At 39.7% G+C, this 15,497-nt stretch overlaps 1 protein-coding gene across 1 annotated transcript; it reads left to right on the top strand.

Annotated features, from left to right (window-relative positions):
* LOC107640733 lies at positions 9,916–10,766 on the top strand. Its single transcript, XM_016344234.1, has 2 exons — positions 9,916–10,108; positions 10,267–10,766. Exons 1-2 carry the CDS (start codon positions 9,916–9,918, stop codon positions 10,764–10,766), a joined length of 693 nt encoding a protein of 230 aa, XP_016199720.1.

Here is a 15,497-nt window from a genome sequence, read left to right as displayed (position 1 = left end):
ATTTAAGCTTGTTGCAAGAGTTTTGAATTCTGATATATTGCTCTATTTAATTTCCAGCACCCCAGCCCCTTTACTTTTCATGCAATTTACTTTTCTTGCAATTTAAGTTTCAGCTATTTTACTTTCTAGTTCTTTAAGTTACTTGCCAATTTACATTCTGCAACTTTAAATTCCTTGTCATTTACATTTTGTTGCTTTAAGTTTCACCCAATCTCACTTAAATGTTAGCTTGACTAAACTAATCACCCACTAAAGTTGCTTGATCCATCAATCCCTGTGGGATCGACCTCACTCACGTGAGTTTTACTACTTGATGCGACCCGGTATACTTGCCGGTGAGTTTTAGGTGTTTGGAAATTCGTTTTTCCACAAAAGCATCATCACAACCCTGGTATTAAGTTCATCCTTCAAACCCTTCACCCTATCGAATTGAGCTTGGGCATCCTCTAGAAAAGCCTTGGTAGCACAGACAGGGGACTCCCTAACAACCCTAGATAAAGCTATGCCAACTTTGGCCATCCGAATACTATTGGTTGTTATAAAGTCAAGGTGATGAAGGATCGAGACGTCGTCCAGAGGGACTCTACTATGCAGAGAAATCAATTCTGTGGTAAAGGCCACACCATCAAATTCTTTGTCATCAAGATTATACGTCTAAACAATTTTTTGGCACATGGGAGGTGGGCTAGCAGCTTTAGAAGAGGAGGCAGGACCAGAAGTCGCCTGGGATGGATCAGATGGAATTGTTCGAACTCTAGGGGTCGGGATGATCTTTCTCGGGCCCAGAAAGTTAGAAGTCGGCTTCTTCGAGGACACCCGAGAAGAACCTTCTCCCGAGGTCTTCACCGTCATGTTTTGGGCAGCTGTCGCCTTTTTGGCCCTCTGAAAGGCCTTCATGGAGTCTGAAGATTTTACCATCTCTGAAAAGGAAGCCAGGAAAACAAGTTACAATAACAGAAAGGGATAAAACTCACAAACAAATAGAAGAAAACTATCTGAAAGAAGTCGGATGCTACCTAGTTCAGCACGAAGGAGGGAAGGATCACCTAGAAACTTTTTTGTATCCAAGTAAGGAGGCTCTCCCCAGTGCTCCTCTAGAACACCCACAAAGGCTTGTTCTACTTCATCTAAACTCTCCCAAGAATACTTGGGAGCTACTATATCTTTTTGCCAACATAAAGGAAAGGTCGGCTCGTTGTTCTCATCTAAAAAGAAAGGTCGGGCATTCTTGACAGCTCGGACCTTAAAGTAATAGTTCTTAAAATCCCGAAAAGACTCATCAAACATATAAAACACCTTTTTGCCCTGGGTAGCTCGGAACGAGATCCAAGAAGCTTTTTTCTTGGCAACTCCTGGCTTGATCAACACAAACAAGTAAAGGAGGAGAGATATGGTAGGTCGAATACCCAACTCCTAGCACAACAGCTGAAAAATCTTAATGAAGGCCCAAGAGTTCAGATGGAGCTGGGAAGGGGCCACATTACAAGTCCATAAGAGGTCGGTCTCAAAGGCAGCAAAAGGGATGGTGATATTCAACTGACTAAAGAAATAGTCATAAGTATAGAAGAAGGGGCGTTCTCCCTGAGTCAAGGGAGGGAAACTAACCCTCTCCTCAGGGTCGGGTGACAACAGTTCATAATTCTTTTCATCGTCCTTATTGCTACAGATCCTATGGAACCTCCTAAGCCTCTCACAGTACTCCGGATCGGCCACAGTAAAACACATAAGGACTATAGAATCCAGCCAGTCGGCCATGCCAGCAGGGATTTTTGTGGACATCTCAACAATATTCCTACGGGTAGACATATAGCAACTACACCTACAGTAGGAAAAAAGAAAAGAGGTCACTACCAAACAACTCGAACAGTAAGAGAATGACAAAGAAATAATCAACAAGTGTCAAAAATGGCAGCAAAAGAGAGCCCCAGGACTTGCAGAGAACAGAGGATCAACACCAAAAGCCCAGGGGCACCCTTTGGAGGCAATAATAGAGCAGCACCCAGAAAAGGAAACGATGCAAAAATCAGAGCCCTAACCCTCTAAAACAAAAGAGAATAGAAGGAGTTTCAACCTAAGTACCAGCATTTCTTCATACAAACAGCAAAGATAAAAAGACCGTAACTATCAAAAGACAAGAGCACACAAGAATCGCCGAAGAAAGTTTCAACCTTTTTCAAGAGAAGCTCAACAAAGATCAAAACTTTGTACGAAAGGAAAGCATGCAAGGATGAAATCAATGAGAATAACAACAAATAAAGCATGTAAAAGAAAAGGTGTAAAGTAAAATACCAACCTGAGGAAGAAGGTAAAACAAGCAGTAAGCCACGCCAAAAGCAGTGAAAGCTCCAAGAATCCAAGAAAGGAGTGACCTTGAGGACAAAAGAAAGGAAGTTTCTGTCACCGGGCAGAAGAAGTGCACGAACGAATCATAAAGCAAACTTCAGAGAAAGAAACGAGCGTAAGATCAAAGGATGAAATGAAACAGAAGGGATAAGGAAACTGAAACGGAGAGCAAAACCTCTTCTTTGATTTCAAACAAAGTAAAGAGGGAAAAAAATGGCAAAACAAAAATGAAATCCTAATCAATAGGCATTAAAGGCACGTGCATATTCCCAAGAAAGTAACCCCTTCAAGAAACAAACGCGGCAAAGAAGCGAAAGCAAAAAATGTTTCGTATTTAAACTCAGTGTGAAACTCAAATACAGCTTGGACCAAGATGCTCGAGCACGACTTCCCCAAAGAGATCAAAGCTCAGAAAGCATGACGTCATGGAAAGGTCCGAGCTCAAGCAGGGGCACTGTTCATACCCTGAGTCGAGCTAGGCGAGCCGAGTTGAATGAAGATAAAAACGACCGACTTCTTATAAAGGTTGGTCGACACCGACCTCTTCCCAAAGAGCTCGGCCAAATTGCTATAAAGGCCCAAGTAGGCCCAAAGCAAAAGATCACATCCCGCCTAAAGGCGGTTGGCCAAAGATAAGGGGACTCACCCGTAAAAGATAAGATTAGATAACTAACTTATCTCAAGGGAGGTCACTCCACACTACTATAAATACACTGGAGCACCTAGGTATAACTCATACTCTGATTCTACACAAAAAAACCTGCTCAAAGCCCGTGCTAACTTAAGCATCGGAGTCTCTTGCATGTACCACCACCCTCCGGTGATCAAGGATCAACAACATCCCAAGGCTCAGCAAGTCGGACACGACAGCTTCGGCCACAACAGCAGATCTCCTCCGAGATCGACCTTCAGTTTTAGGTAACCCTCGGAACAATATCCTTATAGCTACTATCCACCTCTTGATGCACACTAATACCAATCAAACCCTTAACATTATGATCAACCTTACTCACAAGCCATATCACACTATCACCAAACACCTCCACATGAGCCTAACCTATTCCCACCATACCATTAACCTTATGTGCCCCATGAACAACCTTATGAACCACACAATTCCAACACCAATACCTCACACCACCTCAATACTCTCATCAATGTCAACCACCTTCAACATATGAGGACCTTCTCCCACATAATGAACCTTCTTTTTTCCCACAACCTTCAACGGAGTAAGCACTCCAATTATTCCTTCAAGAGCAAGAAGAGTACAAAAGGAGGCAAGAAAACATCATGGCTACCTTAGTCAGAGCTCTATCTCACCTAGCCTCACTACACTCATCCAACAATTTAAGCACTTCCACAAATAAAAGTGAAGAATCAACTTCAATTGAAGCATGTGGAGTGGAAGAGAGCTTGGAACTACAAGGGAAAGAAGAGGAGTTGAAGCATGAGTTGCAAGTGGAGGAGGTTGGGATCAAGAAATTAGAAGAAGTGGTTGAAGAGTTTGAAGAAGTTGAACAAGGAAACAAGCTTGAGGAAGCTTGTCAAGAGGTGGAGATCATACAAAAAGTACCATCCACTCCATCGTTTAAGTGGGTAAAATCCTTAACCTTAAGCTTCGTTATCCCACTTGAATATGGTTTGATTGAAAATAATAGACAACTTAGAAATCTTTGTGGATTGGGAAATAAAGGAAAGTTAGGTAGTAGTTGGAAACATGATCGTAGGTTCATTGAGGTTGAGTCTTTAAAGCTCGGTTTCAATGGTGGGTGTTATGCCAAATTAGATGGATCTAGAAGAATGTTTGCATGCTTGAGTGAGAACTTCGAATACTTGCCACTCGGATGGAATCACATGAGTCAACAAGAAGAAAGGGTGTACAAGATTTGGGTAGAATTTTTGTGTTGGTCTTATGTTTTTAGGGTAGAATAAGTTTTGGAGTTTGAAAGGCTATTTTGGATGTCATGTTAAATGCCTTAGAGCTGAAGGTGGAAATCCATATCGTCGCCGTATACCCCTTGCTCACCTTTGAATGCATGGAGTACTGTGCAAACCTTTAACTGTGGGGAGGTCGTCACCGATCGAAAATCTTGGGTAACAAATTCTAATCCCAAACACTTTCACATTTTTTTTTGAGTTCTTAGTTGCATCTCTTTCTTGATTTGTATATATTTCTTGAGATCTATTTGCATTTTTTAGTTTATTGCATTTCTTTTCATATATACATAAATAATAAGCTTTGTTAAGATAATGAAATTTTCCAAAAAAAAAAAAACATTCTTAATAGGGCATTGATTGATATCCTAATTGATTTGAGTTGATATTTGTTTTATTGAAACTTGCTTGAAATATATTGCGGAACATATTTTTGAGCTAAGAACACATAAGCATGTGAGTTTTGAGCCTAATTGTGTGGTTGCATCATATTAACCACTATTTTCATTCTTGTGTGTGTTATTCTCTTTCTATGATTGTAATCTTTGATTTGTTTGATTCTTTATGTCCATTGTTTGATGTACATATGCATTTATACGATTGAGGCCTTTATTTCAAATAGCTCACTCACCTAAATAGCCTACCCTTTTATCTTCCTTTGTTAACCAATTTTGAACCTATTTTAATCCCCTTTTGTTCCTTATTTTAGCACATCACTATCTCTAAGTGAAAAATAATAAATGTCCTTCATTTGGATCTTTGATTTGCTTAGGCTAGTGATGAGTGAATATTTTATATCCTTTTTAGTACCATTTTCTTAGTGTTTCTGAGCATATTTCATTAATTTTTATTATGTTTTAGTAGGTTTTAGTACAAAAATCACTTTTTGGATGATACTTTGAATTTTTGTGGTTTTCCTATGATTTTAGGTGATTTTTTGGTGAAATTGGTAAGTTTTGGCAAAGTTTGATTCAGAGGCAAAGAAAGGACAACAGATGCTGTCAAATCCTAACCTCCATGCATTCCAACGAGCATATCTTGAGATAAAGAGGTTCTATTGATGTGCTCTCAATGGCGTTAGAAAGCTAACTTCTAGAGCTTTCCAGAAATATATAATTGTCTATACTTTTTTTGGAGAAGACTTCCCAAAACGGGTGTTGAACGCCCAACTTACCCCCTTTCTGGCATTCAACACCCAAGGAGGACTAAAGCCAGCATTGAACGCCCAAACCCAGTGTTCAACGCCACCAAGGGAGCAAGGAAGCATCATGGACACTCCCTAGCGGGTGTTCAACACCCACTCACCCAAGTTGGATGCCAAGCTCAACCCAAACACTCACCAAGTGGGCCCAGAAGTGGATTTTCGCACCTTTAGCTTAGTCTATTTCATTTTTGTAATTACTAATTATTATTAATATCTTTTTAGGTCTAGTTATTAGTATAATAAATAGAACAAGGATCACCTTGTTGAGGACTTTTTCACATTCGAACCTTTTGATTTTATTTTCTGTACAATATGAGCGGCTGATCTCATAAGTTAAGAATAGGAGCTCTGCTCATTCCTATGGATTAATATTATTACTTTTCTACTCTAATAGATATTTGATTCCATTATATGATGTATTGTTCGTTCTTTATCTAATGAATCTGGTGTGGAACAAAAGTATGAATCCTTATTCTACATGAGTTCTTTACGAGTCCTGACCCGGATAGTATTGAGCTACAGCTTGAGAGTACATCACAGGTTCCAACAAGTTATTTGGGCTAATTGGGATATGTGACATGAAATCTCGTTAATCATGGATAATTGAGGTCCCTATGGCATTAAGACTAGAATACTGAGCATCATTCTCTAATCCGGAAGACCTGACCTTGTCTGTGGCATTTTGAGTAGGATCACTAGAGATTAAATTGCATGAGCTTCACCCTCTTTCAGATTGAACTATCACGACTGGTGCTTGGTTTAGACAGAGGAGATTAATGACCACTACCCCTGGCTTAATCACTTACAGCCTTGCCATTGAATGAATCACTCATTGTTAAAGTAGTCAGTAAGAAGTATTAATTCGGAAGAACAAGTATCTCTGAGACCTTAACTGATTTCTTACTATTGTTTCTACGTCAACTCTTTATTGTTTTCGTTATTGTTTTGTTTACGCACCTACAACAACAACAATCAACTTTCTATTCACCTAACTAATATCTGTAAGATAACCATAGCTTGCTCAATCCAACAATCCTCGTGTGATTCGACCCTCACTCACCTGAGGTATTACTTGGACGACCCGGTGCACTTGCCGGTTCAATTGTGCGAGTTTCATTTTCGCGCACCAAGTTTTTAGTGTCGTTTCCGGGGATTGTTCGAGATTGACAAACTACCGGTTGTCTTGCTCCTTAGATCAGGTACTTTTTACTGTTTTTTTGTTAATTGTGTTTCTTATTTTCTTTTTCAATTTTTTTTCAAAAATATTTTCATCTTTAATCATCTTTTTCTTTTGTTTGAGTCCTGCATCAATTTTTAAGTTTGGTGTCCCTTTGATTTTCGTTTCTTTTCTTGAGTTTTTGAATAAAAAATTGTTGTTATTTTCTTTCCTGGTTGTTCGAAAACTTCTTTGTGTTTTTCTTTATTTGAATTCAAAAATTTTAAGTGTGGTGTCTTTTAGTGTTTCTCATTCTGCTTTTCGAAATTTATGATATTTGATTTCAAAACTTTTAAGTTTGGCGTCCCTTCAGTTTGTTTCCTTTTCGAATTTCAAAAATATTTTGAAACTAATTTCCTTTTCAAATCTTAAATTTTAGATTGATTCTTGTGTTTCTATTTTGATTTTTTCATCCTTATTATTAGCAATATTATATTAATCTATTTTATATCTCTTTAGGACAGCTTACTAGAAGCCCTCTATACTTTGACATAGAGGCCCCCACATTTTCTTTGCTTTACTTCTTGTTTGTATAAGCAGGAACAGGAAAAATTCATTATGGATTCACTTGAGAATGCACAACCAAGAAGAACATTGGGGTCTTATACAGCTCTCACTCCTGACTTTTAAGGAAGAAGTATTTGTATACCACCTATTGGAGCAGCTAACTTTGAGCTCAACCCGCAGTTGATTATTTTAGTGCAGCAAAACTGCCAGTATCATGGGCTTCCACATGAAGAACCCACAAAATTCCATGCAGACTTTCTACAAATTTCTGACACAGTACGAGCCGACAGAGTAGATCAGGATGTCTATAGGCTGCTGCTCTTCCCATTTGCTATAAAAAGCTAAGCAAAGAGGTGGCTAGATACTCAGCAAAAATCAAGCTTGAAAATATGGGATAAGCTGGTGGACAAATTCTTGAACCAGTGCTACCCCCGAAGGAAGCTAACCCAGCTAAGGCTGGGTATTCAAGGCTTCAGACAAGAAGAGAATGAGTCCCTTTATGATTCTTTGGGGTGATACATAATGATGCTACAGAAATGTCCCACGAAAATATTTTTAGAATGGGTAAAGTTCGACATTTTCTATTACGGACTCACAGATATAGCGAAGATGTCCCTAGATCATTCTGCAGGTGGTTCCATACACATGAGAAAGACAATCGAAGAAGCTCAAGAACTCATTGAGACAGTTGCCACCAACCAGCATCTATATTCATCTAGTGAGACTGCAATGAAAGGAAAGGTCAAGGCAGTGTCCACTGAATCAGACCATCCAAAACAAAGTGAATCATTGACCCAGCAGCTACACTCCCTCACACAATAGTTGCTAAATTTGCAGGGAGTGTTACAAGAAACCCATGCCTCCAACAAGAATATAGAGGCACGACTGCACCAAGCTGAATAGGATTTATCTGAATGGATAAGAGAAGAGTGTCAAGCCATCCAACTAAGGAGTGGAAGGACCTTGCACACCGAGTCTCAAGATAGTAAGAAGCAAGGGGATGAGAAAATGACAGAAGATGAACAAGAAGCCGCCCAGGACACCATGAGGGGCATTGAATGCCCAAGGAGGGTGATGAATCCAAATTTCATGGTATTTATTTGCTTTAATTAGGTGGATTTCATTGACTTTTCTTGCATTTATCCATTGAAATAGCATAGTTTCATGATGTCTTCCTAATTTGTGCTTGAAAGTGAAAACATGCTCTTTAGGCTTTTTTATTGCTAAATTTTATTCACTTTGTCCCATTTAGTGCCTTGATGCATTTGTGAAGTGATTTCAGGTTTTCAAGGCAAGTTTGGGTTGAAGAAGTGAAGTAAGAGCATCCAAAAGGGAGAAATCATGAAGAAAATGAAGTTTGGAAGCTGCACCAAAGGTGCATATGCACAGTGATGCGTGTGTACCCACAATGGTGACTTCGTGCAAGGATGCGTACGCACCAAATGTCATGCGTACACACAATGGAAAGTTTGCGCAACCGTGCGTACGCACAATAGGTCGTGCGTACGCACGCGTGCATGCACGTGAGGTCATTAATTGCAAATCGCTGTGGGCGATTTTTGAGCCTCCAAAGCCTAATCCAACTCATTTCGGAAGCTATTTCAAGCCAAATTGAGGAAGGATGAAGGGGGAGCACTTAGGTTTAGGTTTTTACATATTTTTGTTGGTTTTCTAGAGAGAGAAGCTCCCCCTTCTCTCTAGAATTAGGGTTTATAGTTTACTTTCTCTTTAATTTCAGTATTTAATTCTTGCTTTAGTGTAATTTCACTTATGTTTTCATGCTCTCTTGCTTTGATCTTCTTCATTTCTTTTGTTATTTCCTCAATTTTGTCATTTATAGTTTATGAACACTCTTGTTACTTTCAATTTCATTTAATGCAATTTTGATGTTTTATGTCTCTCTTTAATGCTTGTTTGAGTTGTTATTATCATTTTATTACAATTGGTAGTTATAGAATTTATTTTTTATTGCAATTTATGATATTTTCCCTTTTATGCATGTTAGGTGTTTCATAAAATGTCTCTTTTAGCTTTTGCCTAGTTCACACTCTTGGCTTGGAATTGGATAATTAGGTGACTTTGAATCATAGATGTCCATTCGATGTTGTGATTAGGATTGTTAGTTGGTTTAGTTTTCACTAACGCTAATCTTTCACTAAGTTAATTAGTGAGTTGATTAGGACTTGTAGATTGAGATCAATTATGCCCTTTTGACTTATTCTCGATATTAGGATAGACTAATTGGGATTAATTCTTAGCAATTATCATGTTTGTGGTCTATGATTAGGATAGGAATCCTTAACTCCTAATCCTTGTTAAGAGTTCCTACTTTTTGCCACTTGAATTATATTTTTGATTTACTTGCTTTGAGCTTTAATTTCTTGCATGTCTATTTACTTCCTTGCACTTTAATGTCTTGCCACTTGCTATCTTAAAATCCCCATTCCCTCATAACCAATAATTGTACATTTCATTGCAACTCCTAGGGAAGACGACCCGAGGTTTAATTACTCTCGGTTTATATTTTGTATTGGATTTAATATTTGATCTTGAGAATTTATTGTTGGTTTGGACTATGCTACCAACGAATTGATTCTTGTTTTGATTGATTCTAAACCGGTAACAATTCTCTTATTAGAGGGGCAGTAGTGGAATCCAATGCCCAGAAGGGGGGAATATTGGCATTCAATGCCAGGAAAGGACCAGCATGGGCGTTGAACGCCCAAATGAGGGAAGCCAAGCAGGTGCACGTTCAGGGAACACCTCTCTGAAACTAGTTGGTAATCCTTCTTCTGGCACCGTGAACACTCACCCTGTACCACTCAGCATACCTGATTACAGGACTAGGATGCCATATTCTCAAAACTCTGTCAAGCAGAAAAGGATAAGCAATTTGCCAGGTTTGCGGGTTACCTAAAGACACTGGAGATCAAGATCCCATTCGCAGAAGCCTTTGAACAAATTTCCTCCTATGCCAAGTTCATGAAGGACATATTAAGCCACTTGAAGGATTGGAGGGAGGTAGAGACTGTCCTCCTTACTGAAGAATGAAGTGCAGTCATCCAGAGGACCCTGCCAGAGAAACATCAAGACCCCAAGAGTTTTGTGATACCTTGCACTCTCGGGGACGGTCACATAAGGAAAGCCCTATGTGATCTTAGAGCAAGCATCAATCTGATGCCTTCATCACTAATAAGGAAACTTGGGAACCAAGATGTCAAGCCTACCCGCATCTGCCTGCAGCTCGCTGATGGATCCACCAAGTTCTCATCAGGAGTGGTTGAAGACATGATCGTAAGGGTTGGACCCTTTGCGTTTCCCACAGACTTCATGGTGTTGAACATGGAAGAACACAAGAATGTATCCATTATTCTAGGAAGACCCTATTTGGCTACAGGAAAACCCTCATTGATGTGCAAAAAGGGGGAAGTGACACTGCAAGTTGATGAGGACGAATTCGTACTGAATGCTGTCAGGGCCATGCAGTACCCTGACACACCAGAGGAATGTATGAAGATTGATATCATCGACCCACTGGGTATGACACGCTTGACATAGAGGCATCAGGAGAATAGGAGGAATCGTTAAGAGCTCCTAAAGTGGAAGATAGACCTCTCAAACTCGAGCCCAAGCCATTACTATCATCCTTGAAATACGTGTTTCTAGGAGATGGTGACACTTATCCAGTGATCATAAGCTCTACTCTAGAGCCGTAAGAAGAACAAGCACTGATTTAAGTGATGAAGACCCACAGAACAACTCTTGGTGGACCATAAGTGACTTAAAAGGGAATTAGTCCAACTCGTTGCATGCACAAGATTAGGTTCAAAGAGGATGCAAAACCAGTGGTGCAACTGCAGAGGCGACTGAATCCAGCTATGAAGGAAGTAGTTCAAAAAGAAGTCACAAAACTATGTGAAACAGGGATTATTTACCCCATCTCAGATAGCCCCTAGATAAGCCATGTCCATGTTGTACCCAAGAAAGGCAGGATGACAGTGATCCACAATGAGAAGAACAAACTGATTCCAATGAGAACAGTTACAAGATGGCATAAGTGTATTGATTATAGAAGACTCAACAAAGCCACAAGAAAGGATCATTTCCCCTACCATTCATGGACCAGATGCTGGAAAGATTAGCTGGGCATGCATTCTACTGCTTCTTGGATGGCTACTCAGGCTACAATCAAATTGCAGTAGATCCTCAAGATCAAGAGAAAATAACATTCACATTCCCGTAAGGAGTGTTTGCTTACAGAAGAATGCCATTCGGCCTTTGTAATGCACATGCAACCTTTCAAAGGTGTATGCTCTCAATTTTTTCAAACATGGTTGAGAAATTCCTCGAAGTATTCATGGATGACTTCTTTGTCTTTGGCGATTTCTTTGATTCCTGCCTTTACCATCTAGCCTTGGTTCTGAAATGATACCAAGAAACAAACTTCGTTTTAAACTGGGAAAAATGTCACTTCATGGTGACTAAAGGAATTGTTCTTGGACATCGGATTTCGAACAAGGGAATAGAGGTCGATTAGGCTAAAGTGGAAGTAATTGAATGATTACCACCATATACTAACGTTAAGGCAATCAGAAGTTTCCTGGAACATGCAGGTTTCTACAAGAGATTTATAATAGATTTCTCTAAAATTGCAAAATCCCTGTGCAATCTCTTAGCCACTGACACTCCTTTTGTCTTTGACAAAGATTGCTTGCATGCTTTTGAGACTCTGAAGGCTAAGCTTATCTCTGCACCTATCATCTCTGCACCCAACTAGGACCTGCCATTCGAACTAATGTGTGATGGTAGTGATTATGCCATTGGTGCAGTCCTAGGACAGAGACATGATAAGCTCTTGCACGTTATTTATTATGCCAGTTGTGCTTTAAATAACGCACAAAAGAACTACACCACCACCGAGAAGGAATTACTTGCAGTAGTCTATGCCATTGACAAGTTCAGATCCTATTTAATAAGCTCTAAGGTCATTATCAGGGACAGGAAAGGATCTGATAATCAGGTGGCTGACCATTTGTCCTGGATTGAACCTGCAGTAGGGACGTCCCCTCCCACTATTGAGATATCCGAGACCTTCCTTGATGAACATATCTTTTCAATACGTAAGGCACCTTGGTTTGCTGACATTGCAAATTACAGGGCGATAAGGTTTATTCCCAAGGAATACAATAGACAGCAAGTTCAAAAACTCATCCATGATGCTAAGTACTACTTGTGGGACGAACCATATCTTTTCAAAAGGTGCTCGGACGGTATAATCTGCCGTTGCGTATCTGAGGAAGAAACGCAACAAATCCTATGGCATTGCCATGGCTAAGATTATGGAGGTCAGTTTGGAGGTGAGAGAACAGCCACTAAAGTCTTTTAGAGCGGCTTCTACTAGCCAACGCTCTTCAAGGACTCCCGGGAGTTTGTCCGTAACTGTGACCGTTGTCAATGATAAACCCATATTTTATGATATATTTTGTGCCCAATTCAAGTGATTTATTCAATCCCTCACCCACTTATTCATGTAAATTGCATGGTTTTACTTTCCCTTTCTTATTATGTGATATATGTGAAAAACATGTTTCCTATGCTTTAAAAATATTAATTTTAATTACCCTTTATTACCATTCGATGCCGTGATTTGTGTGTTAAGTATTTTCAGATCACCTAAGGCAGGATTGGCTTAGAGGACAGAAAGGAAACATACAAAAATGGAAGGAAAGCACAAAAATGGAGTCTTGAAGAAAAAGGCAGCGACGCGAACGCATGGATGACGCAGCCGCGTGCCTAGCGCGAAAAGGCAGCGACGCGAACGCGTGACTGACGCGGATGCGTGCCTTGAGCAGAACGCAAATGACGCGTATGCGTGACCGACGCGACCGCGTGGAAGAGCAGAACTCCAGATGACGCGACCGCGTGACCTACGCGGACGCATGACAGACGCCACGTGCAGAATCTGCAGAAAACGCTCCCAGCGATTTCTGAACCCTTTTTCGGCCCAATTCTGAATCCAGAAACACAGAATATAAGCCAGAGAATGGAGGAATCAAAAGAAAAATATATCATACATTCATAATTTTAGGATTAGATGTAGTTTTTAGAGAGAGAGGTTCTCTCCTCTCTCTTAGGTTTTAGGATTAGGATTCCTCTTAAAGGATTTAGGATTTCAACTTCCTCTCAGGTTCAATATTCCTTTTATATTTTTATTTATTCTAATGCTTTTATTCGTATCTGACTTATGTTACCAATTTGGCTCATGAACTCTTTATGTTTAGATTGATTTTCTTTTATTAATGCAATTGATGTATTTCAGATTTATCTTTAGCTTTTTTATATTCTTGGCTTTAATTGATTAATTGGAGACTCTTGAGTTATCAAACTCATCGTGATTGATAATTGTTATTTTTGCTAATTTAATTGAATTCCAATAACTCTAGTCTTTCCTTAGGAGTTGGCTAGGACTTAAGGATCAAACTAATTAGTCCACTTGACTTTCCTTTGCTCTAGTAAAGGTTAACTAAGTGGGATTAAAACTTAATTCTCATCACCATTGATAAGGATAACTAGGATAGGACTTCCAAATTTTCACACCTTGCCAAGAGTTTTATTAGTTATTAATTTATTAATTCCTACAATTTATTTCCCTTGTTCAAACCTTTTGAAACCCAAAAACACCGTTTTTCATAACCAATAATAATTCATACTTCCCTGCAATTCCTTGAGAAGACGACCCGAGGTTTGAATACTTCGGTTTATAAATTTTATTGGGTTTGTTACTTGTGACAACTAAAACGTTTGTAAGAAAGGAATTCTTGTCGGTCTAGAAGCTATACTTACAACGCGAATTTATTTGTGAAAATTCTAGATCACACGAGAGTTTCGTTCTTCAGTCAACGAGCTGGAAATTTCCCTCACAATCACGAGATGCCTCAACAGGGAATCTTGGAAATTGAGGTGTTTGATGTATGGGGCATAGAGTTCATGGGCCCTTTTCCACCCTCATTCTCAAACACACATCCTTGTGGTAGTAGACTATGTGTCTAAATGGCTTGAAGGAATCATATCACCTACTAATGACACTCGAGTAGTAATGAAATTCCTCCAGAAATACATTTTCAGCAGATTCGGTGTCCCAAGAACACTGATTAGTGATGGAGGCAATCATTTCTGTAACAAACAACTCGACTCCATCCTGCACCGTTATGGCATTCACCATAGAGTGGTGACTTCCTACCATCCACAGACAAGTGGGCAGGCTGAAGTCTCCAACAGGGAGCTCAAAAGAATCTTGGAAAAAATAGTTGAGCGCCTCTAAGAAGGACTGGGCAAGAAAGCTTGATGATGCCCTTTGGGCGTATAGAATGGCTTTAAAGACTCCTATTGAAATGTCGCCCTACCAGCTGGTCTATGGCAAGTCATGTCAATTACCAGTGAAACTGGAACACAGAGCCTACTGGGCAACCAGATTCCTCAACTTTGATGCCAAGGTTGCAGGAGAAAAAAGTTTGCTCTAACTCAATGAGTTAGATGAAATCCGACAAGCTGCATTTAACAATGGTAAAACTTACAAGGAAAGGGCAAAGAATGGCACGATAAAAAGATCTCCTTTAGAGTCTTCGAGCCTAGCCAGAAGGTTTTACTCTTCAATTCTAGACTCAAGCTCTTCCCTGGGAAGCTAAAGTCACGATGGATGGGATCTTTTATGGTCATTAATGTAACACCTTATGGTCATATAGAACTCCAAGACAGACACTCTGATAAGAGATTTACAGTGATTGGACAGAGAGTCAAGCATTACCTAGGGGATAATCTTGAGCAAGAAAGCTCTACACTATTGCTAACATGACAGTAGTCAAGTCAAGCTATTAACAGTAAAGAAGTTCTTGTTGGGAGGCAATCCAACCATAAGTAGCATATTATTATTTTCGTTCTTTTGTTTATTCTCCTTTAAATTCATTTTTAGTTCATTTCATATTAATTTTTATAGTTCTCCTTTGCTTTTTAATGTTTGTGATCATGCGCAGCACTTAGAAAAGAGATAGAGAAATTCAAAATTGAAAACAAAGCACCCTAGGGAAAACAAACCCTTGCTGGCATTGAACGCCAGACAAGGAGGAGGTAGGCGTTCAACGCCCAATCAGGAGAACAAAACTGGCGTTGAACACCAGAGAAGGGGTACAATGGGCGTCCAACGCCCTTTGAGGGGCAATTGCTGGCGTTGAACACCAAATCTGGAGCAAGGCTAGGCATTCAACTCCCCCTATGGAGGGATCCCCTATGGGC

The sequence above is a fragment of the Arachis ipaensis genome, chromosome B05, assembly GCF_000816755.2.
Source record: "Arachis ipaensis cultivar K30076 chromosome B05, Araip1.1, whole genome shotgun sequence".
NCBI classification, from domain to species: Eukaryota; Viridiplantae; Streptophyta; class Magnoliopsida; order Fabales; family Fabaceae; genus Arachis; species Arachis ipaensis.
This window is presented reverse-complemented; position numbering and strand designations above follow the sequence as displayed.

Coding starts and splice junctions, on each gene's coding strand:
- LOC107640733 (XM_016344234.1), top strand. CDS start 9,916: ATGGGCGTTGAACGCCCAAATGAGGGAAGCCAAGCAGGTGCACGTTCA. Junction 10,109..10,266: donor AAGGATAAGCAATTTGCCAG/GTTTGCGGGTTA, acceptor AATGAAGTGCAG/TCATCCAGAGGACCCTGCCA.